General features: G+C 39.3%; 1 protein-coding gene across 2 annotated transcripts in view; it reads left to right on the forward strand.

Annotated features, from left to right (window-relative positions):
* Nucleotides 1-23,608, forward strand: part of LOC137277342 (myogenesis-regulating glycosidase-like) — an 87,135-nt gene that overhangs the window by 48,065 nt on the left and 15,462 nt on the right. The window contains exons 2-3 of one of the 2 annotated variants that reach the window (XM_067809031.1): nt 5,016-5,241; nt 8,152-8,205. In XM_067809031.1, the coding sequence (XP_067665132.1) occupies nt 5,016-5,241; nt 8,152-8,205 (280 nt within the window). The remainder of the gene's footprint in view (nt 1-5,015; nt 5,242-8,151; nt 8,206-23,608) is intronic. The other variant, XM_067809032.1, reaches the window with a different exon arrangement.

The raw sequence follows: 23,608 nt of genomic DNA on the forward strand, positions 1-23,608 counted from the left end.
TTATCGTGAAAAAGGAGTAAATGTTGAAATTGGATTTGTTTCTCTTTAGAACACATTAAAACAATGTTAGGTTGAAATTTTGGATTAACATGACTTTCGAAAGTTTCAGGAATACTCCTCAAATGAAAAAGACCTTAATTTTCCCTTTAATGCAAAAACAATTGCATGTTTCTGTTCTCTTATGAAGAAACATAACGCCAAAACGCACCCACTGTAACTTCATCTTGCATGAAATGCACTTGAAATGTATGGGAAACGGGTATATAAGGCTCCTAGATTTATCACAACACACACTGTACTCAATACAATGCCGAGGTTAAGTGCTGAAGAGACTGAATGAGCTATCAGAATGCTGCAGACTGGGTCGACTGATGGGGAAGTGACTGCTGCATTTGGATGTCATCGCCTCACCATTCTAAGGCTTCAACAAGGCTTGCAGAATGCAGGAACAACAAGAGACAGACCCAGAAGTGGGTGGCTGCCAGTTACAACCCCTCATTAAGACCGCTACCTGAGAAACTGCACCTGAGAAACCGTTTTCAGTAGGCCACTGTGACGACAAATACAGATCTTGGACGCCGAATAAGTTCCCAAACAGTGAGAAGACGCCTCCTACAATACGGACTGAGGCCATACCGACCGCTGCAAGGTGTACGTCTTACACGACAACATCGTCAAAACAGGGTTGGGTGGGCCAGGAATGTCAGACGTTGGCAGAACAGAAATTGGTAGAGGGTGCTTTTTTCTGATGAAAGCCGGTTCCAGCTACACCAAGCGGACGGGAGAAGACGAGTTTATCACCGCCAGGGTGAAAGAGAGGCACGATGTTGTGTACAGGAAGTTGTACCCTTTGGAGAAGACAGCGTTATGGTCTGGGTCGGTATACGTGGAGACTGGAAAACAAACCTCATTGTGTTTGACGGCAATCTCACCGCACAGAGGTACATCAACCAGGTTCTACAGGCAGAGATCCTCCCGTTCACCCAGCAGAATCCTAACACCCTGTTCCAACAGGATAATGCTCGACCCCCATGTAGCCAGACGGGCGTTACAGTTCCTCAACGTCAACAACGTTCACGTTTTGCCATGGCCAGCGAGATCACCGGATATGAACCCCATGAAACACCTCTGGGATTACCTCGATCGTCGGATCCGGTTACGTCAGCAACAGCCACATACACGTCAACAACTTAGTGCAGCTCTGATGGACGAATGGAGACAGATTCCAGCTGCTTTCATCCGACGTTTGAAGTGTTTTGTGAGACGTCGAGTTCATGCATGTTTGAATGCCAGTGGAGGACACACCAGATACTAATCTAAGATTATTTCATTAAATTCTGCCTTTTTCAATGTCTCTCTCGTTCTCTGTGATTGATCGGAAACTGAATGATTGATACCACTCTTAAACACATGGGTTTAACACTATCCACGAGCGTCATACAAAAACAGCATTACTTACTCTTCTTGTGAAATGAACAGTCTATATAGCACACACAAATGGGTTCTTCAACTTCAAATGATAAGGAAATTATTTACATATGAAGAGGTGTAACATTTCTTTTGGCTTTTAGTTTACTTTCATTTCTTTTTAAGTTTGATTTCATAATATGTGGTGGGGGATTATGTCACCTTAGTGACAATGCTTGTTTATGAATATATATCATGTAGACAGCTACTTCGATGCTGCATTAAATTTCTGTAGCTCAGCATGTAAATTCATCTGTATATTTACACACTGGCATAATACAGCCTCTCTTGTCCACTGACTGAAGTGAGCCCTTCAGTCAGTCCAGACTACTCTCTGTAGTCCAAGCCAATCAGTATCCAAGCCTATCCATTGTCTTCCTATTATAGTCCAGGTGTTATCAGGTCAGCTGCACTCAAATAGCCTTGTGATCATACATACCTGACATGTATCAAGCAGGTCAAGATATCTGGTCCACCTTGTCATTTGGGATAACCATCTTCTGACCTGATTCCCACCAAAATTTGTTACAGCAATCATTATCACATCTTTAATGACAGTTGCAACAGTGTGTTCCAACAAGTACAATTTTACACTCTAGACTTTTTTTGTGGCTAGCTTGAAAAATGGTGTTTCAGACTGATGCATCTTTCAGTGGCATGATGAGTAAGCTGCTGGATCATTTCGTTAAAGAAATGTAATAGCTGAAAAGGATACATTTTTTAACCTGTGTAATTTGTCTGTGACTTGGACATTGGCTGGTCTTGCGGCCGTTTGATCTTATATCATAATGGATAACTCTGTGGATTATTCCATGTAATCTCCAATTTTGGGGATGTAGAATTTAACAGAATCATTGTCAGTCCTTATCATTATTGTAATTCATTTGCCCCCGCAAGACAGACAAACACATCATTGCTTTCATCTTTGTTTTAGTTTAGGGATGTGTGTACTCCTGACTGCATGAATAATGCTGGGTGTCGACAAACTAAAAGAAGAGTTACAGATTGATGAAAGAATTGCTTTCCAAACCTTCAACATTACCCATGCACCCCTGTAGAGGAGCCTAAGTTTTGAGAATAATTCCCAGGAAAGGTATATTTCTTGTTCATCAGAAGTACTTGACTAATTCTGTATGAGGACATTGCATGAAGACTGACACAAGCAGTGGCAGCCATGGTAGAACATAACTCAAGGGGCATTCTGTGCAGTAGACTTGCTTTATTTACGGCTTTAGTGTTGCAGAGAGGGCTTGGAAGTTGGGGAAAAAACTGGTCCAGGGACTATGAGACAGACAGATTGGCAATCTTCAACTCTAAAGCCTAGTGATCTTTTTGATATTCACAGGACAGATGGGTCTTTGTTTTTGTAGGAACTATACTGCTTAATGTTTCTTTCAGTAATCAGTTCCTTTATATTTACAGTAGTACTACCAAGCCAGGTGCTGCTGATATCCTGATGATTAGTGTATTGTGTTATTTCATTGTCAAACGAGTAGTGAGTTACAGTAGCACATACAGGGAATGGAGTACTTCTACTTGCATTTGTAAGACAAGGGTTCTAACCCTGAACAGAATTGTTTTGGGGACGTATGACATCGGGACCATAGAATCTCTTTGCATTAGTATAAATCACCTTATATACATACATTTTGCAATAAGCGTTGTAGTTTTATCAGCTGATGAATGTCAACAAATGAATCTTCAATCCATGATAATGGCTTTACAGAAATCATATTTAATCATTTACACACAAATGTAGGCAATAATATGACCTCTGTGATGGTGACACAACCCACAACCCAAGGTGCACCCATTCTATTATTTGCTTGTCAGGAGACAACATACATGGGAACATCAGACTACAAGATATATTGCATAGCTATAGAGTTGCATGCCAGCTTGTCAGGTAATTAATTGGGCTTATCTCCCAAAGTAAGCCAACACGCAATACATGACATATCATGAGTAACTCATAGCACATAAGGTTGAGGTCTGTTCAATAATTCTGTGATGAATACAGTATATAGAAGCTTGAAGTGTGTTTGGCACAAGACACCAGAACAGTCCATATATCCTCCACATGGGCTCTATAAATGTGAAACACAGAGAATTGAACATATTCAACAATTGGCACTGGTTTGGATTTCCATGAACACTTCTTCTAGGATAAACTTGATCCATTCTCACATGAGACACATGACAAGCATTTTCCATGTGGTATTTTTGGAAGAACCTTCAAAGTTATCGACACTCAGTCAGTGAATCGGCTGACTGGTGTATGTTTCTCCACCTAAGTGGTATCAAAGACGGTTGACTGATCAGTTTTCGGAATGAAGTGTTATATGCCTGGTTGTGAGATCATTATGTTAATTCAGTAGATGACAGTTGGATACGCGACTTCATTTTTGTCTGTTTTTCTTTCTTGGTCTGAGTTTGTGCCAGGTTTACATTTTTACCGTGCACTACAACCTGCTGCCTCATTGTTCCCAGACTGAAGAAAACACCCAGTGGTATCCATGCATGACTTTCCTTTCAACAATCGATGATTAAACATTGTTCTTCATTGTCTGACTGGAGTTAATGCAAGTTTAATTTGTTTACGGTGAACTGTGTGAGTGCCCACAGTCATGGTTCATGTTGCGTGTGTCTGACAAGGATACCTTCGACAAGTAGAGCTGCTGACTTCTGGTCTTGTGAGGGTGTTCACCAGGATCCACTAACCATGTTTGTCATGTAAGTGACCATTATACTTGGCAGATTTTAACCGTCCCATTGACAAGGGTTTGATGAGCAAAATATTTCTCAGCTGAATATGTACTTGTGATGATATCAGATCCTAGAAATTAGTAGAATCTTTGTGGTTGCAGGTTCCGCAAGTACAAGATTAAGATATCAGCCATGGTTTGTTTCATAAAATTAACACAAATATCATCCAGATGTTAAACAAGACTTTTCACAAAGTGCTAAGGTGATTGTGAGTCACTAAGGTAACCTTAGTGCAATGTTATACAGTGGGAGCTGAGGTTAACCTTAGTAAAGATTGCTTCGTGAATGGAGCCCTTGATGTTGTTTGTTCCTTAAGGCATTTATCTTCTTTTGCTCCTTCTTTTAATTTTGTAGGCTATACAGGCTTTACAGGTTATATGAACCTGCGATTTGATTGGTTGGACTATGTTGTAATATGGATACTTTTATCCCCAGTTCATGACAGTGAGAAACAGCATATGTAGCTGAAGATGATTGTCAAATATTATTGATAATGTTCGTATTTTCTTATTTTTTAATAAACACTTTTTTTCAGATTTGCCTGTATAGCTGAATATATGTAAAGGAATGGTATCATATGCTCGCTGTGTGGCTTAAAGGTTACAGCAAGCGTGATAATTCCTTATTGGTAACATTTGAAATGATCTGGAGCCTTAGGCATGAATTGTGGATTGAGGGTGACGTAATTTTCTATGCATAACTCACTCACATCTCATTCAACCAAACACAAGTCATTTCCTTGCTTGCTCACCCCTCGCTCACTCACTGTTTATGTATTACAGATCTGAGGAGGAGTCTGAGAACCTGCTGAAAGATCACTACCGCAGTCAGCACGGCGACGGCAGGAGTCGAGCATGTCCGCCTATCAACACTGACGGTTGTGGTAGATTTTTCCTCCCCAACTCCCCTGCCACACGTCGCAACAACAACATGTCACAACCACTGAAGGCCAAGGACATTAGCGTGCCCCTTGTGAGGGAACCAAATGAAAGTGAACCTGTTTGCAAGGTGTGTAATAAAATCCTTGTGACAATTTTAACTATACAAATATGGTTAAAATTCTTCTGTGTATTGTTGCGTCCATTTTAGCTCGCATGAAGATTATGTGAGCTTATGTGGTATGAAACTAAACTGTCTTACTCAAAGGTTGGAAACAGGTTTTCAATGTGACCACCTTTGCAGACATTATTGATGATTATTACTCAGTACACTCTTCATTTCTCTCAAAATGTATGTTTGGTGTGTTAATTTATTCTCCCCTAATACTTATGGATTAGGGGAGGTGAAAGTTTTTGTGTTCATTTGTACTTAAGATGATATCATGTTTCGTCCAGATCATGATATATTTGACGCTCCTTATTACCTCATTATACATACAGAAATGCTTGAATATCAAAACAAGCACCAATTGTGACTTCCTTGTAGAAATCCGTCGTAAGCATGTACTTCCATAAATGCATTACATTGATGAAGTACACGTTCCCACTAATGAGGACATCACATTTGTTTTGCTTGCACAAAAACACAAGTTTTTTTTCTGGGAATATTGGGAACCAGCTTTAAGCTAAAACTAAACTTTAATATTTGTCTCCCTAATATTTTCTTAAAAATATCCAAAGTACCTGTAAAAAATATGTACACACAAGTAATGATAAAGAGTATTTTTCATTGTTGGATAGAAACATTGTTGAGGTGTATGAACTTCATATCAATTAGTCTGGTGTATCGTTTTAAAGAACAATATATGGAACATGGGAAACGTATGTGAAGAGACTATATTGGCATGTAGAATGTTTCCTAAGTGAACTACAGAGATGTGACCCTATTACCCTTATTCTCTATGGATTCACTGCTTTGCTTCACCCCAGAAGAGAAGACAGTTATCTTCTTCACGTCAGTGTGAGAAACATTTAACATCAGTGTCTTCTGTTATTACTTTATTGACCTGTGAAGGTCCAGGGGTAGAACAGGCCTTCAGCAACCCATGTTTGCCACAAAAGGTATTGATAATGTTTGCCAAGTTTAGCAATGAGAGACTTACTGTTCTGCTAGGGTCCAAGCTAGGGATTATCTCCTAATGTTTCACCTATACCCATAAGGTATTGTATGATAAACAATATCCTGGGTTCTGCCTTAGTAATGTGATATCTACATTTCTCTACAAGTCAAAGCGCTTCCAAAACATTGTGCCAGTCGCATCTGTCGATATGTCAACGACAACAGTCGCCAATGTGGCAAAATTCCTGATGGAAAACTTTTTAGTTAGGAAACAAACTCTTGATTCAGATTTGAAGGAAGAAACTGGGAATAGTTGGGACTGTTTTGTCATTGGAGGGACGTTTGTTGTTAATTCATTTATCCTTCATTCAATGGCTTCTGTTAACTATGAACTTAGTGAAACTCAAGAATCGTAATATGAACAAAAATTGAAAATCTATGTGGCAAGTAACATTACATTTAGGCTCAAAGATATTAGTTTCAACTTATCTAATAACAAGTAAGTCAAAATATGAACTTGGACTCTGTACATATTGCAGTATCTGGCTGCTTCAAGTGCAGAATCATTGTTTCTATTCATTTCCTGAATAAAGTCATCTATAAGAAATGGTTGACAGTTTACCCAAACAATACAACTGTGAGATGATGATGACACAGCTGTCATATCATTCACCTGTGATTGAGAGATAACAATGTCCGTTGATTTAGAGGTAACATTGACCTGTGATTGAGAGATAACAATGTCCTTTGATTTAGAGGTAACATTGACCTGTGATTGAGAGATAACAATGTCCTTTGATTTAGAGGTAACATTGACCTGTGATTGTTAGGTAACAATGTCCTTTGATACGTGACATTGACCTGTGATTGAAAGGTAACATTGACCTGTGGTTGAGAGGTAAAAATGTCCTTTGATTAAAAGCTAACATTGACCTATGATTTAGAGGTAACATTGACCTGTGATTGAGAGATAACAATGTCCTTTGATTGAAAGGTAACATTGACCTGTGATTGAGAGATAGCAATGTCCTTTGATTTAGAGGTAACATTGACCTGTGATTGAGAGATAACAATGTCCTTTGATTTAGAGGTAACATTGACCTGTGATTGAGAGATAACAATCTCCTTTGATTGAAAGGTAACATTGACCTGTGATTGATAGGTAACAATGTCCTTTTATATGTAACACTGACCTGCGATTGAAAGGTAACATTCACCTGTGATTGAAAGGTAACATTGACCTGTGATTGAGAGGTAAAAATATCCTTTGACTGAAAGGTAACATTGTCCTATGATTGAAAGGTAACACTGTCCTTTGAATGAACGGTAACATTGACCTCTGATTTAGAGGTATCATTGACCTGTGATTGAGAGGTAACAATGTCCTTTGATTGAAAGGTAACACTGACCTGTGGTTGAAAGGTAACAATGTCCTTTGATTGAAAGGTAACATTGACCTGTGGTTGAAAGGTAACACTGTCCTTTGATTTAGAAGTAACATTGACCTATGATTGAAAGGTAACATTGACCTATGATTGAAAGGTAACAATGTCCTTTGATTGAAAGGTAACATTGACCTGTGATTGAAAGGGAACAATGTCCTTTGATTGAAAGGTAACATTGACCTGTGATTTAGAGGTATCTTTGACCTGTGATGGAAAGGTAACATTGACCTATGATTGAAAAGTAACATTGATCTGTGATTGAGAGTGAAGGGTAAAGTTTATCCGTCATTGAAAGGTAATAATGCCCTGTAATTGAAAGGTAACATTGACCTATGATTGAAAAACATCTCTCTTTCAGGTGACAAATGTCAGGTAACCAGAGTTTGTGTATTATGGCTGAATGATGCGCTCATGGTTTAAGCCCACAGAGGGGCTGATGTTGTCAGTTGTGACTAAGTGACTACTTTGTTGACAGACAAAACTAGCGGCATCGTCACTCGACAATCCAGATGGTCCCCAGTCGGAGGAGGTATAGTGAGATGTTGTGCCTCCTTCCTCCTCTCTGGTGTCATGTTTAACTTGCTGTAATCTATACCAAATCCCTTCTTTCAGTCACTTTGCTTTGATTTTCTCTTTCACAGTGAAACTCTCACAAGCTCAAGCTCTCATATGATATTTTATTAGCACATTCTGAGGTCGTTCAAGGAAAACATTAAATGCACATTTTTGTCATTGTCAGAGCTTCATGAAAATTGATTTCTCATGTTAAAATTGCCTCAGAAAAGCTGAAGAAATTCAGTGGAACCAGAATGATGAATTTGCATGGCTGACTTTTCTTGCACTCTCGTGGAATTTTGACTTGAACCACATTTAACACTTCGATTTTGAAAGCTGCGGATAATCAACATTAAACTGTTGTGTTTGCCTCCTGCGTTTTCATTCATTGATGTTTATGTCACTGGAAATGGATCGTGTAAACGTGTGCTGTGTTTCCATGGTAACAGCATGACTGGGTTAATTGTCACTAATGTCACTGATGCTTGATTTAAGGTTGCCATTTATATGATGTTGTCATTGGTACAAGTGATGCTCATGTCATATTTATCATCAGAATAAACATACCTAACACAAAGTGAAAGCAGCACTCAGCATGTGCAAAATTATACCTTTATAATTTGCAATATATCTCTTATTGCTATCCTGTATCTTTTGTCAGATGGAATGAATATTTTAAAGAAATCATCTGTAACCATGGTTACCAATTTACTTTTTGAAAGACTGACTAGTCTGACAATATGTTCTTATTCGTCTCAAAGATAGGAGCATATTGACTTCCTAGTATAGATCAACACTTTACATCTTCAGATGATGAGATAATTACACCAGTCTTAACCAAACTAAAGCTATGTTTGGCATTTGTCTTCTGGCAGACCTCTAGTAGACTCTAGAAGCCTGCAATGTGAATAATAACCATTTCTGTAAAATCATTGTTTCTTATGCAATATTTACCGTTAGTACATGTTTTACGAACTTACTATTCTTGAGAATTCATGCTTGCTTCTCATTACCCTACTTGACTCAATCAGAGTCCAATCAGCGTTCAGACAGCTTGTGATCTTTGTACTACATGTTCAAAACAGTTGTAGGTTCATGGTGAAGGTAGTCTTCTGATCAATATTTGTTGTACCAGCATCTTCTTCCTTTCACCCAATCCAGCTAACTGTCTAACTAGAGGTTAGAGTGGAGTACACCACTCCCAGATGCCTGTGGAAAGGGAATGTCCCTCTCCTGTTCATCCTGCTCATTAGTACAGTTCATTTTTATCCCCCCAGCATGTAATGCAGGGGATATAGTTGACGCCTCGTCTGTCTGTCCATCCGTGTGTGTGTGTGTGCATGCGTGTGTGCGTGCGTGCGTGCGTGCGTGCGTGCGTGCATGCGTGTTTCCGGAGCATAACTCAAAAAACGTTCAATATATTTTTACCAAACTCAATAGATATAATAATCTCAACCTATAGTTGTTCCTTTTGCTATTAACAGAGTGTTGGCATTTTTGTTTTTGTTTGTTTTTCCATGGAACATTTTGGTGTTAGTCTAATGGTGGGGTGGGTTGGGCTTCGTTTCTGGAGCAGAACTCAAAAACTGTTCAATATGTTTCTGCAAAACTTAGTAGATATGTGTAGCAAACCCAAAAGTGGTGCCTTTTGCTATTTACAGGTTTTTGTGATTTCTTATTTTCTCGGTTTCCATGGAAACAATTCTGACTTAGTCTCAAAATGGAGGGATGGGTTTCATTTCCGGAGCACAATTTGAAAACTATTCAATATCTTTGATTATATGATGCCAGTTAGAAAGTGGTCAAATGCAACATATGTCATATTTGGGATTTCACTTTCTTAGTAAAGTACAGATTTTAGTACTTTTTTGGTTGAGTCCCATCCGGGATTAGAACCCGCACCCTCAGAGTCAGACACCTAATCGCCAGCACACAAAGTCTAGCCCACTCAGCCACTGCAACTTCCACAAAAATGAAAGTCGGACAACTGGTAGTCTAGACTGCGTACTTTGTGTACCCCCTCTGATGAGTTAAAATTGGCACGGCTCCCACGGCCGAAAGCTATGACATGTTGCATTTGACCACTTTCTAAATGGCATCGTGTAATCATAGCTTTCGGCCATGGGAGCCGTGCCAATTTAGTGGTTAGAGTGTTCGCTCATCCAGCTGACAACCTGGGTTTGATTCCCATTTCTGGTGCTTGAAAACTTCTTAATACGTTAAGGCAGATGTGTTTCATGTATCTGCCAAGATTTGTTGAAAGATAGTGGACTTCTTTGCAGATATGAGACAGATCTTGAAGTGGTGTCTTTGGCTGTTTACAGATATATGGCATGAATATTTTTCATGATTTCCATGGAAACGATTTGAACTTAGTCTAAAATGCATCAAGTAACTGTCAGATGATTTTGTCTTTTTATATATGTACTGGCCGGTGGGGTTGGGGAGGTGGGGGATATGTCACCTTCTGATGACTCTCGTGGAACGTATTGTTATCCTTTTTACTCAATTAAAATTCCAGGGACTCATTCCTCAAAGCAATCATAGCCCTAGGACAGTTGTAAATCTATCTTGTAGTATGGGAGTCAATCATCTTTATGCTATGATCGGTTCATGGAACAGGGTCCAGGATGTCATACATTCAACAAATGCAATACCAATCATCAAGACTATCAATGCACACCTGAGGGCCACAATGGCTGTCATGCCTGTCAACATGCCTGAGATAAAGGTACTCTCAGCTGCAGGTTTGTCAGTCCCACATCATGTTGTTGTTTACATACTGTTGGCCATAGGTTTGTCACTCCCCCACCATGTCGTTTACATACTGGTAGCCATAGGTTTGTCAATCCCACACCATGTTGTTTACATACTGTTGGCCATAGGTTTGTCAATCCCACACCATGTCGTTTACATACTGTTAGTCAAAGGTTTGTCAGTCCCACACCATGTCGTTTACATACTGTCAGCCATAGGTTTGTCAATCCCACACCATGTCGTTTACATACTGTTGGCCATAGGTTTCTCAATCCCACAGAATGTCGTTTACATACTGTTGGTCAAAGGTTTGTCCATCCCACACCATGTTGTTTACATACTGTTGGTCAAAGGTTTGTCAGTCCCACACCATGTCATTTACATACAGTTAGCCATAGGTTTGTCAATCCCACACCATGTTGTTTACATACTGTTGGTCAAAGGTTTGTCAGTCCCACACCATGTCGTTTACATACAGTTAGCCATAGGTTTGTCAATCCCACACCATGTTGTTTACATACTGTTGGTCAAAGGTTTGTCAGTCCCGCACCATGTCGTTTACATACTGTTAGCCATAGGTTTGTTAATCCCACACCATGTTGTTTACATACTGTTGGCCATAGGTTTGTCAGTCCCACACCATGTTTTTACATACTGTCGTGTACAGGTTTGTCAGTTCTACACCATGTTTTTACATACTGTCATGTACAGGTTTGTCAGTTCTACACCATGTTGTTTACAGACTTTGATGATACTGCTGTAGTGTTGCTACCATACATCCTCTGTTGGTCTCTGTTTGAAAGTGGGTTTTCAGCTCTGTCTGCATAGGACACAAGTGATGATTAATTGACTGATCACCCAATGACAAGTAGATTTAAACTTCGTTCACCCCATTAAGTTATCAAGTTGAACGGCGCTACAAATGAAAACACATTCAGAAGACAGAACATTACTTTTTAATTGCTTGGATTATTTTTTCATTGTAACTTCAGAAGATTACCAGGAATACATGAGACATTATATTGTTACAGCTGAAGATCCCTTCTTCCATGCAGCAGTCCCTTAGTTGTAAGCAATATGTTTAACGACTTACTGAGCTTTTCCTCCAAGCAGGCATATCCTGCTTCCATGATTGGTTACATCTAAGCAGCCAGAATGGGATATGCTCAGCCCAAGATCAGCTCTTCAAGTGCGACTTACTACTGACAATCTTGACACTCAAAATCAATGGGTCACATTATCATGAAGAATAATATTTAGTATTCCCAATGCAGAAAAAGAAATAATTTCATTTCAGCCTCAAGAAGGGCAACATTTCTCTGGACATATTCAAACCATCTTGCCCATGCTACAGCCATGTTGTTCTCAGTCCCAGTATAGCCGTCCATTGAGATCCTTACATAACAGAACCCAATTGCCTGGCTGCTATAGATTTTCCTCCCTTTCTCACTGTCGCTTTCATCTTCTCAATGCGTTCCTCACAACTGAATTTGGTAAACTTGACTGCTATAATATTGTTGAATCCATGATCTGTGTGGTATGTTTTGGTTGTCCCTGCTTAGAGGACTGATTGAAGATGTGACCATTTGCTGAAATTAATCTGATGTTTGAAGGAGCAATTTTGTTAGAATGAAATTGAGTTTCTTAGAATTATTGGAACTTGGAACACTTGTTCTATGAGTGTCATGTCAGATACCAAATTGAAAGAGACATGATGTGCACTTTGTTGAAATAGAACTATGTCTCAGGCAAAGAATAGGTTCAGTGTGGTGATTTTATTCTACTTAGGTCAATTCAAAAGACAGAGTATGGCACTAGTTTTACTTGCTGCTCTAGAAAAGAAGCACTACATTTTATGGATTGTCCAGAACAAGACCATGACAATGAAGATAAGATAGAGTCTGTCAGGAAGAAAAATATATTTTGGAACCTTTTACATTCAAATGATTATTTTGAAATCATTTGTTGATTTGCCTGTGGACTTATTTCTTATTCAGCTGCAGACTAGGGCATCTTCACTGGTTTCAATATATTGACACTTCACGTATCACAGTGGTGAGGTGGCATGTTTACTTGCGACACACTGGGCAACATAATGGAGTAGACTCTTCATATGTTAGACACTGAATCACATTTTTGATTATTGACAGATGCATGTTATTTCAGTAGACACATGAAAGACAAATTATTTCACTTATTATAGGCTTTTCAATTTTCCTTAAGTAATGACATAAAAGCCAAGTCAACACTTACAGTGATATACATCAAATGATCTTTGATTTCATAAAGATCAAACAGAACCACAGAGAAACAAGGTGAGTGAAAGAGAAGAGAACAAGTGAGAATAAACCCACACTATTTACTGTGTCAGTAAGCATAAATACAGGTAATAACCCATGTACAAGTGACATAAAGTCACTTGCACACATGACGTCAGTTTTGAATGGTGTCAACATGTAACTCAATTGTTATGGAGAAATAGTCAATAAAGTGAGGACTTGAGTCACTCATGGTGTCATCTGCTCACAGGCAGAATGTGGCGCAGATAGGGTTGTGCAACATAATGGAGAAGTAGACTCTTCATATGTTACAAAACAATGGTGAGGTACGCTCCCTATGTATAACACACTGCACAACACAATGGTGAGGTATTCTCATTATGTATGACTCACCCCAGAACACAATGGTGAGGTACTCTGTCCATGTATGACACACCACACAACACAATGGTGAGGTACTCTCTCCAAATTGGAAAAATTGTTTCCAAGTTTATCATGATTGTTTCTTCACTTCAGAATTGATTCTCCTAATCTGACGCCGGAGGTTTCAAATGAAATATTCCCGTGCTTCAAATACTCAGTAACACCCGGAAATTGGCCAACACATGATGTTTATCTCCTAGATGAAAGCTAATAAACAGTACATATGCAAACATGTTGTTTACAGTGCAGGCAACAGGGTGTTCCATCTTTCTCCCTGAAGCACTAAACACCATGGCTTTCTGCTACATTGTGTAAGTGCTGTCAGTATTTGGTCTCCGTGATGTCAAAAATGGTTAAGGTGCATGATAAAATGTAGAGAATGTTTCATGTGTCAAACAGAATAAATATATTCCAGGTATTCATCTGAATGACATTTTTCACGTCACTCAAAGACAGTGGCATCTTATTTCGCTAGACATATGAAATACAAATGTATGCCATTTGTTATATGCTGGTGATAACAATTGGGAAAAACGCAAACTATTTACTGCGTCAGTAAGCATTAATACCGGTAATAGCAGGTCATGCTTAAGGATATAATAAATGCCTCAGAACAAGAATTATATTTGATTCATAATGAACTAGAGTATTTTCTTTGTCACCAATACCATTAACAATTCTGTGTCTAAGCATTTATGGATACTTCAATTCAGATTAAACAATCACTTGAAAATGCTTTGCTTTTTCTGAATGCTTATCGATTATGTTCTTAGTTGAGCTGAAGGTTCGTGCTTAGTGAAAAGGCAGCAGATGATCACATCATTGTATAACCAGTGCAAATACATGGCAGATGGGTTTTTGGCCATGAGAGACTGATCAGATCAAAAACTTTTATATTTTCAGACGGTAATAGGATTTATTTTATTCTCTAATCATTGCCTGCACATGGGGGCCAATTGTCAGTGGAGATTCCTGTGCAGCTCTTGTATTTTGGTTTCTCTGTTGGTATTGATCGACATTGACGCACTGGTCAACATGAGTGAATTTGTCACCCTCCTTGTAGCCGGGTTTGTATACATACCCCACTTCACTGTAAGGAGCATTCCCTTGCATTACTGCCATGTCTTCAGCAGGATATGCAGGATTTTACGTATTTAATGGAAACCAGCCTCAAGCAGGTTGGCAGTTTCTTCTAATCATTCAATTCCTACTGCAGACAGAAATGTAATGACGCAAATTACTGCCCTATTCCCCAAAGCTAAGACGATTGTGACTTTCATATTCCCATACTTAAAATGGATCTGCATCATCTGTAGTGTTCAGATCACTTTGTTGATGATACTGTTTTATGCTTGTCATTTGTATCCTCCTTTAAGGATTGATAGGACTCAAGTAAACTAGCAGCTCTTTCTTACCTTCATAATCATCAGTCAAACCACATGTGGTTTTGTTTGTCTACGAGGTCTTAAATTTTTTGATGGCACTCAGTCACATTTTCTTTTAAATATCAAAGTTTTATGATGGCCTGTAAGTAATCAAGATGAAACAGTACAGTCCTCAATCGACATTGTCAAGATACAATGAATGCTTTGGTCTGACGTACCAATTCGGACTAGTGGATCCATTTTGTCAACCAGCATAGCTTGTTGGGGACCTATGATGCTGGCAGAAGTGATTAGTTGTTGAATCCCATAGGTGTGGCTGACAAGATCATATCGGGAAGAATAGCTACACTTTAAACCTACTTACATAGAATACTGGTGCAAGTAGGGACTCAATTCTGTGCTGTAGTGGAAATGTCATGAAAAGCTGTCATAATTAGCTAGATCTGCAGTCTGGCTCCAGCAAAGAAAATGTGAAGGAAAAACCTAAGCAACTAGCTTCAGATGCCGGCTTATTTTTGCAAATATTGATGCATGCTCACCTCAATATAATGGCGTTTCTAGGATTGATTAGTTCATTTGGGACAGGCCTTCTGCTCTTTTTAGCAAATGCCAGGTGCCATATCACACTGATGATTTGCATGCTGGTGGATGGGCGGCGCTGAAGAATGATGGGAATACATTGTGCATGTTATTGCTTCACAATAGCGGAAATTAACTAAGATCAGTCAAAGGTTAATTTACAAATCAGTATAATTATCTTCTCTGATGGGAAGTGTCCACAGTTTCATGAGCTATGACTGCATGTAAAACATACCAGCCTGCATTGTTCCAGCATCAATAGGTTCAGTGTTCTTCTGACATAGTAGTGCTTTCTAAGCTGGCTGTAACTTCAAGCATGACAAATTGCTTGGATGCTGTAAATCATAATGTCTGTGAATGAACAGATTGCCTTATTATTCTGACAACCTCTAAATCTAGACTTCGCTTTTATGTCTGCTCTCTTCATGACAAACTCCAAGTTTGTTTAATCAGCAGTTCTGCAGGCACATATAACATGAATCACCATGGTTTCTGGGGATTTTGACTGCCCACTGTTGTTTACATCAGACCTAATCTGTCTAGAAGCCACAGTGCTAATTCTTCTACTTACTCAGGTCCATGGGGTCCCTGCACTTTGCTGTACAAACCCCTGTGGTCAAAGGCTATGAGATGCATGACGTTGGGCTTTCGTTCCACAGTCAGCTAATATGCCATGATATAACTAAAATGCTGCTCAAGATGTTGTTAAGCTCAACTCACTCACTCTTACAGTTCATGTATGTATCATTCAGCTGGTAATTGGTAATTGGCAGTTTGGCTCATCCCAACAACTGTTGTGATCTTCAACACCATGGTTATTGTAGAAGCCCACAGGTAAATGTCACAAGGCCTTTCATTAATGCCCAACTCAGCCATTGTTTCAGCTCTACTGTAAATGATTGCCCAGTGACTGATGGCATGAGCTGTGAGCCATTCACTAAGATGGAACATCTTCAGTTTACCGAGTCCATTGAGTCTGCCCATTTGACCTTTCATGAGTCTTCCCATCAAGCCAGAGGTGTGTTTACCCCGAAGGGACTAGAGTTAGAATAGGTCTTCTTCAACATGTTTACTAGTTATACATGGTGATTACTGGATCAGGTAGATAGCAATAATGGTGTTATTTGGTTCCTTGTCATTAACGAACCCAGTGCAAGTAGAGATGCTGAAAATCTTTCTGCCACTTCGACTTTATCTGTTTAAAGCAACATGGTCACATTACAGCTCTGGCAATTGTTTTGATTCTTTGATATGTCAAGGATCATGGATATCCTCAAGGTCCAGATAGCCTAGGCAAAGATTTGTTTACCCTATAACTGAGGTCAAATTGCTGTTAGCAAAAGATACTGGGAATATGTATTCACTAGGTACATCAATGAGTGACCTGTGTATACAGCCATGGTCACATTCGAAAAGTATGTAGGCAATGACATCCCTTTTCCAGCCATTATAGAGTTTGAATAAAAACATGTGAAAACGGGTGGCTAAAGCATTGTGGTTAAAGCATTCACTTGTCATACCAAGTGAGACATCTCATACCAGTCTGAAATACTGCTCAACTGGACATTTTCTGATTGGATAACACAGAACCACTTCAAATGTGTTAGTTTTTCAGAGTGAATTGTGATGTCCTCTGTAAAGTTATTTACTGACATTGCAGTGTGGTTGGCAATTCAGGACAGCTGAAACTATTCATGGCAAGATTATCAATGTTATAGAGATCATAGATATTTCTTGCAATAATATTAGTGGTTGATGATGTACAAATTATTTGAAAAGAGAAGCCAGTGTGTGAGGGACCTTTCCAGCCATTGTCCACAGTGTGTAGGTGCTGGATGTTAGCTCCGGGAGGGAATTGGTGAAGGAAGATGAAGCTTCATAAACCCAATTCAGCATGATTACATAACTGGTTTTGCAAAGACAGCTTTGTTTTCAGATACATCAGCTTTCCTTTGAATTTTAAAGAATATCTATGCTGAAGAAATGTACAAAAGCTAGGACAAGAAAAATTTGATGTTCATTCTGTAGTGATATCTCCTTGAGTGACAGTGGAGATCAGTAGTAGAGTTGCATTCAGGTCTGGACAGTTGGGAGATCCTTGGGTGACAGTGGAGATTAGCAGTGGGGTTGCATTCAAGTCGGGACAGTTGGGAGATCCTTGGGTGAAGCATGGATCAGAAGTGGGGTTGCATTCAAGTCGGGACAGCTGAGAGATCCTTGGGTGAAGCATGGATCAGAAGTGGGGTTGCTTTCAAGTCGGGACAGCTGGGAGATCCTTGGGTGAAGTGTGGATCAGAAGTGGGGTTGCATTCAAGTTGGGACAGCTGAGGGATCCTTGGGTTAAGTGTGGATCAGAAGTGGGGTTGCATTCAAGCTGGAACAGCTGGGAGATCCTTGGGTGACAGTGGAGATAAGCAGTGGGGTTGCATTCAAGTTGGGACAGCTGGGAGATCCTTGGGTGAAGCATGGATCAGAAGTGGGGTTGCATTCAAGCTGGAACAGCTGGGAGATCCTTGGGTGAAGCCTGGATCAGAATGGGGGTTTCATTCAGGTCTGGACAGTTGGGAGATCCTTGAGTGACAGTGGAGATTAGCAGTGGGGTTGCATTCAAGTCGGGACAGCTGGGAGATCCTTGGGTGAAGCATGGATCAGAAGTGGGGTTGCATTCAAGCTGGAACAGCTGGGAGATCCTTGGGTGAAGCGTGGATCAGAATGGGGGTTTCATTCAGGTCTGGACAGTTGGGAGATCCTTGAGTGACAGTGGAGATCAGCAGTGGGGTTGCATTCAAGTCGGGACAGCTGGGAGATCCTTGGGTGAAGCATGGATCAGAAGTGGGGTTGCATTCAAGTTGGGACAGCTGGGAGATCCTTGGGTGAAGCATGGATCAGAAGTGGGGTTGCATTCAAGTTGGGACAGCTGGGAGATCCTTGGGTGAAGCATGGATCAGAAGTGGGGTTGCATTCAAGTCGGGACAGCTGGGAGATCCTTGGGTGAAGCGTGGATCAGAAGTGGGGTTGCATTCAAGTTGGGACAGCTGAAAGATCCTTGGGTGACACTGGATATCAGCAGTGGGTATGTATTCAAGTCGGGACAGATGAGAGATCCTTGGGTGACAGTGGAAATAAGTAATACAAATGGACATCTGTTGTGGAAGGGAATAACAAGGTATCCCTGACATGAATTTATTTGGGTTAGCAGGTTCCCTTTAATGTTGTATATTTTTCAGGAAAAGGGCAAAGAGCTGCAGATGATTATTTCTTTTCATAATTCATAATTTACGCAGATGGGCATCCCTTCTGCAGTGGTGAGGTTCTTTCTAAACTATAATCCAGGAACTGATTTAAATCCACTTTATGTAAATACTTTTATGATTATAATGTGGACTCATAGAGCTTTATGGATGCTAAATGAATTACCTCTGATTCCCAGTTGTAAAGATGGTCTTTTTTGTCCTTGAGCAGAAATTCCAATGAAGCCAGAGATATTATACGGATGTTACTGTTATTGCTTCCAGCTCAATTTACATTTTGAGTCAGCTCATTTTTTACTACAACTTGAGAGGTCAGTCGCCCTTTTCTGAGTGTTGTAAGTCCAACATGCATCTTATCAATGTCATCTCCAGGGATGAGGGACTCTTGCATGACCTTGTCACAAGATAATGCACTTGGAGGTGGAGAAATGGAGGAGAAATGTTTCACATCCAGATCATTAATTGGTTAAGTACCCATCATTCTTCCCTATTGTATAATCCACCCATATGTTGAGTAGTGATGCAAGCTGGTGTATAACAGGTTGTATACAATCAGGATGGAAGACATTTGCTCAGCAGTGATCTTGGTTTCACGTTTCTTATTACATTGATTCCAACTAGTGCCTCCATTTGACATTTCGTATAATTGATTTTTGCTTTTTTCTTATATTGAACCAAATTGAAAATGTCATTTTCCCTTTACTTTCTGCTTTAAAAATTCAATTGATGAATGTTTCAAATTATTGGATGAAAGTTAGTGAATGAGAGGTAAATGTAATAACAGACAAATTTATTTGTCAACTATTGGCTGTTTACAGTGTAGGTGAAATTGTATTACAGCACAAGCGTAAGAAAGAGACCTCTTGTGGCCTGCTCATTCCCTTTGACTGGGTGATTCTGAGGGCAGTATATATAATGAGTCGAGTCAAGTTAATGCTATAAACCATACACTTGTTTAGCCTCAAGAATGTTTCTATGGATGGAGCACCTGACTGGAGAGTGTAGGTTGATGGTTAAATCACATGTCTGCATTTTACAAAAAGATAGTAAAAGTTGGTCGTTGATCTAATACCTGGTGTGGGGCATTAAGGGAATGTAATAATGACTGAGTTGGGACCGGGACAGTGCGTTTGGATGGGGTATCTATGTTAAACTGGAGCAGCTCTATAAGCGTGTTTAAGACTGATCTGTACAATCCGGCATTTTCACATGTGCTTGCACCTATGAGTGAAATAGTCATGTCTGCAATGTCGTACCTCAGTTCAGCATCAAATACAGCAGTGCAGTGGAAAATGCAAAGAGGTAGTCATTCTTGATCCTGCCGTCAGCAGTAATTGTCTGTCATTATTCTTAATCAGTACTTGTTACAGCTGTTTATCAGAATGGTAAACTACAGTAAGCTGGGTATTATTTCTAAACATATTAACCTCAGTTTCACTCACTATAAGGCAAACGGAGTCCAACAGTGATGAGGATGAAGACTTTTATGGATAGACAACTTCTTTCGTGGAATGAATGCAACGTTTCGGTGTAGATTCTAACACCGTTATCAAGCAAAACATCTCTTGTTTGATAACGATGTTAGATTCTACACCGAAATGTTTTGCTTGATAATGGTGTTAGAATCTACACCGAAATGTCGCATCCATTGCAAGAAAGAGGTTGTCTATCTATAAAAGTCTTCATCCCCTAGTAATCAGTTGTCATAGTGATTTACCTGTATCACACAGTTGTCTAGGTCTAGTGAATTGTTCTACAGTGAGGTACTGCTCAGTGATATACATTATCCCACTATTGTCTATCTAGTGGATTGTTCTGCAGTGAGGTATGGATAGAATTTTCATGTCTGAAAATTTTCATTAAAACGCCCATACTTTATCAGAAATGAGCCTGCCACTGTAACTTGATAATGCCCACAAAATACTTGACGACGGGTCATTATCAAACCCGTTGTTAGGTGACGTCATAAGTAGCTCAGCTGTTGAAGTTCAGTCACCTATGGTGCGTTTGAACTTGGGTTCATTATTGACGATATATCTGGCTCACATTTGTCACATGTACCTGTGCCATTATGCACTGTTGTCTTTCTACTTGATTGTTATACAGTGAGGTACTTCTGAGTGATTTACTTGTATTACACTATTGTTTATCTAGTGGACTGTTCTGCAGTGAGATATTGTTGAGAGATTTACCTGTATCACACTAATAACTATCTAGTGGATTGTCACATAGTGACGTACTGCTGAGTGATATACCTTATCTCACTGTTGTCTATCTAGTGGATTGTTCTACAATGAGGTACTGATTAGTGATTTACCTGTATCATTACTGTCTATCCAATAGATTGTTTGTTCTGAGGTTGCATTTTCTACAGGTTTTTTTTCATATGATTTTCAATTCAATATTTCTCCAAGCCTCTAAAACCACTCATTCTCCCGATCAGTAGTCTTATAGACACAACACACTGAGATGGTTTTGGTGAGAATTCCTGTCTCTGTTCGGTTCACAGTGTCAAAGACAGTAGTTCTGAGCTTATGCCATGACAGTTTGACCTGTCTATCCATCTGTCTAAATCTTTTTATTCCACTTCCTGCAAGAATAACGTTTACTGATTTTTCAAGCTCTACTTTATTTGATAAACTCTTTGTCAAATATACAGATAAAGGTCTGTACCTGGGTCACATGACATTTTCAGAAAGTTTTGTACGCACTGTCTGTGAGCAAGCATCCAAAGTGTCGTAGACTCAAATATGCTAATTGATTAATTAATTAGAATACATATATTTAGTAGGTTGATTTAGCACAAGCAATATATATCAACTGACCAAGATTCATGAATAACATTGAATGAGATGTTAAGATTTTGTCATTGTACTTTGAGACAGCAAAGCTATTTGCCAGTAGGCACATCTATACTGCTCTGTATTAAAGACGCTTGGCCATTGTGGAGCTTTCTTACCTGTGCCATGGTTTCAAGAAGGAGAAATAAGATTTGTTGACAGTTGCATGGGACACAGAATGGTAGTTGGCTTTCATATCAGTGTGCTGAAATTTCAAGATGTCTAAGATGCATGATCAAAATCATTGATATTTCATCACATGATCAGTTTTTATCCCCCCTGGTATGTAATGCGTCCGTCCGTAATCATTTTGTTTCCAGAGCATAACTCAGAAACCATTCAATATTTTTTTTACCAAACTTGATAGATATAATAATCTCAACCTATAGTTGTGCCTTTTGCTACTTAAGAGTTTTGGCATTTTTATGTTTTGTTGTTTTTCCATGGAACATTTTGGTGTTAGTCTAATGGTCGGATAGACTTCGTTTCCGGAGCAGAACTCAAAAACCGGTCAATATTTTTCTGCAAAACTTGTTACATACATCAGTCAGAACCTAAAGTGGTGCCTTTTGGTACTCACTGGTTTTTGTGATATATTATGTTCTCGCTTTCAGTGGAAATGTTTCAGACTTAGTCTCAAAATGGAGGGCGGGGCTTCGTTTCCGGAGCAGAACTCAAAAACTGTTCTGTATTTTTCAGCAAAAGTTGGTAGATATACCAATCAGAAGCTGCAATGGTGCCCTTTGCTAGTTACAGGTTTTTGTGAATGTTTATTTTCTCGGTTTCCATGGAAACGTTTCAGACTTATTCTCAAAATGGAGGGCTGGGCTTCGTTGCCGGAGAATAGCTCCCAATCCATTCTTTATTTTTTGAAAACTTGGTAGATATACCAATCAGAAGCTAAAATGGTGCCTTTTGCTATTTACAGGTGTTTGTGATTTCTTAGTTTCCTTGGTTTCCATGGAAGCGTTTCGGACTTTGTCTCAAAAGTGAAAAGTGTGTTTCATTTCCGGAGCACATCTCAGAAAGTTCCAAATATCTGTTAGCAAAATTTTGTAGATATATGTGGCAGACCCAAACGTGGTGCCTTTTGCTATGTACAGGTTTTTGTAATTTATAATTTTCTGGGTTTCCACAGAAACTTTTCAGACTTTTTGAGGCAGATATTTGAGGCAGACCATAAAGTGATGCCTTTTGCTATTTACAATGTTTTGTCATCTTTTGTTTTCCTGGTTTCCATGGAAACAGTTCTGACTTAGTCTTAAAATGGAGGGATAGGTTTCGTTTCCATTCGACTCCAAACTCGAAAACCATTTCTTATCTTTCAACAGATCTTGGCAGAGATATGAGACAGATCTTGAAGTGGTGCCTTTTGCTGTTTACAGATATATGGCATTTATATTTTTCATGACTTCCATGGAAACGATTCAAACTTAATTGAAGAAAACATCACATAACTGTCATATGATTTGTCCTTTCAAATATGTGGGGTCCGGGGGGATATGTCATCTTCTCATGGCTCTTGTTACAAAAGAAGATGATTACTAGATCCATTTTTTTTAAAAAGGGTTCAGGTCACTTTCACTAATAAATGAAGAAAAAGTACAATCAAACCTCAATGTTGGAAATTCGGTTGAGATGAACTCTTGGTTGTGTTGAAGTCATCTCTCGGTCCCTGCCAGTTTCCTTATATTTATCATTATTTCTATATGGATGCATGTGTGGAACAACTGGATAAGTTGAACTTTTTCCTTGGTCCCCACAAGTTTGCCACAGTGGTGTTAGACTATAACTAGTCTGATATGAACTTGTCAAAAAGTTTCCTTTTGATATGTTTCATCTAAGGTTTGACACCTACCAGGA

This window comes from Haliotis asinina, chromosome 3, assembly GCF_037392515.1.
Source record: "Haliotis asinina isolate JCU_RB_2024 chromosome 3, JCU_Hal_asi_v2, whole genome shotgun sequence".
In the NCBI taxonomy this organism is placed as follows: domain Eukaryota; kingdom Metazoa; phylum Mollusca; class Gastropoda; order Lepetellida; family Haliotidae; genus Haliotis; species Haliotis asinina.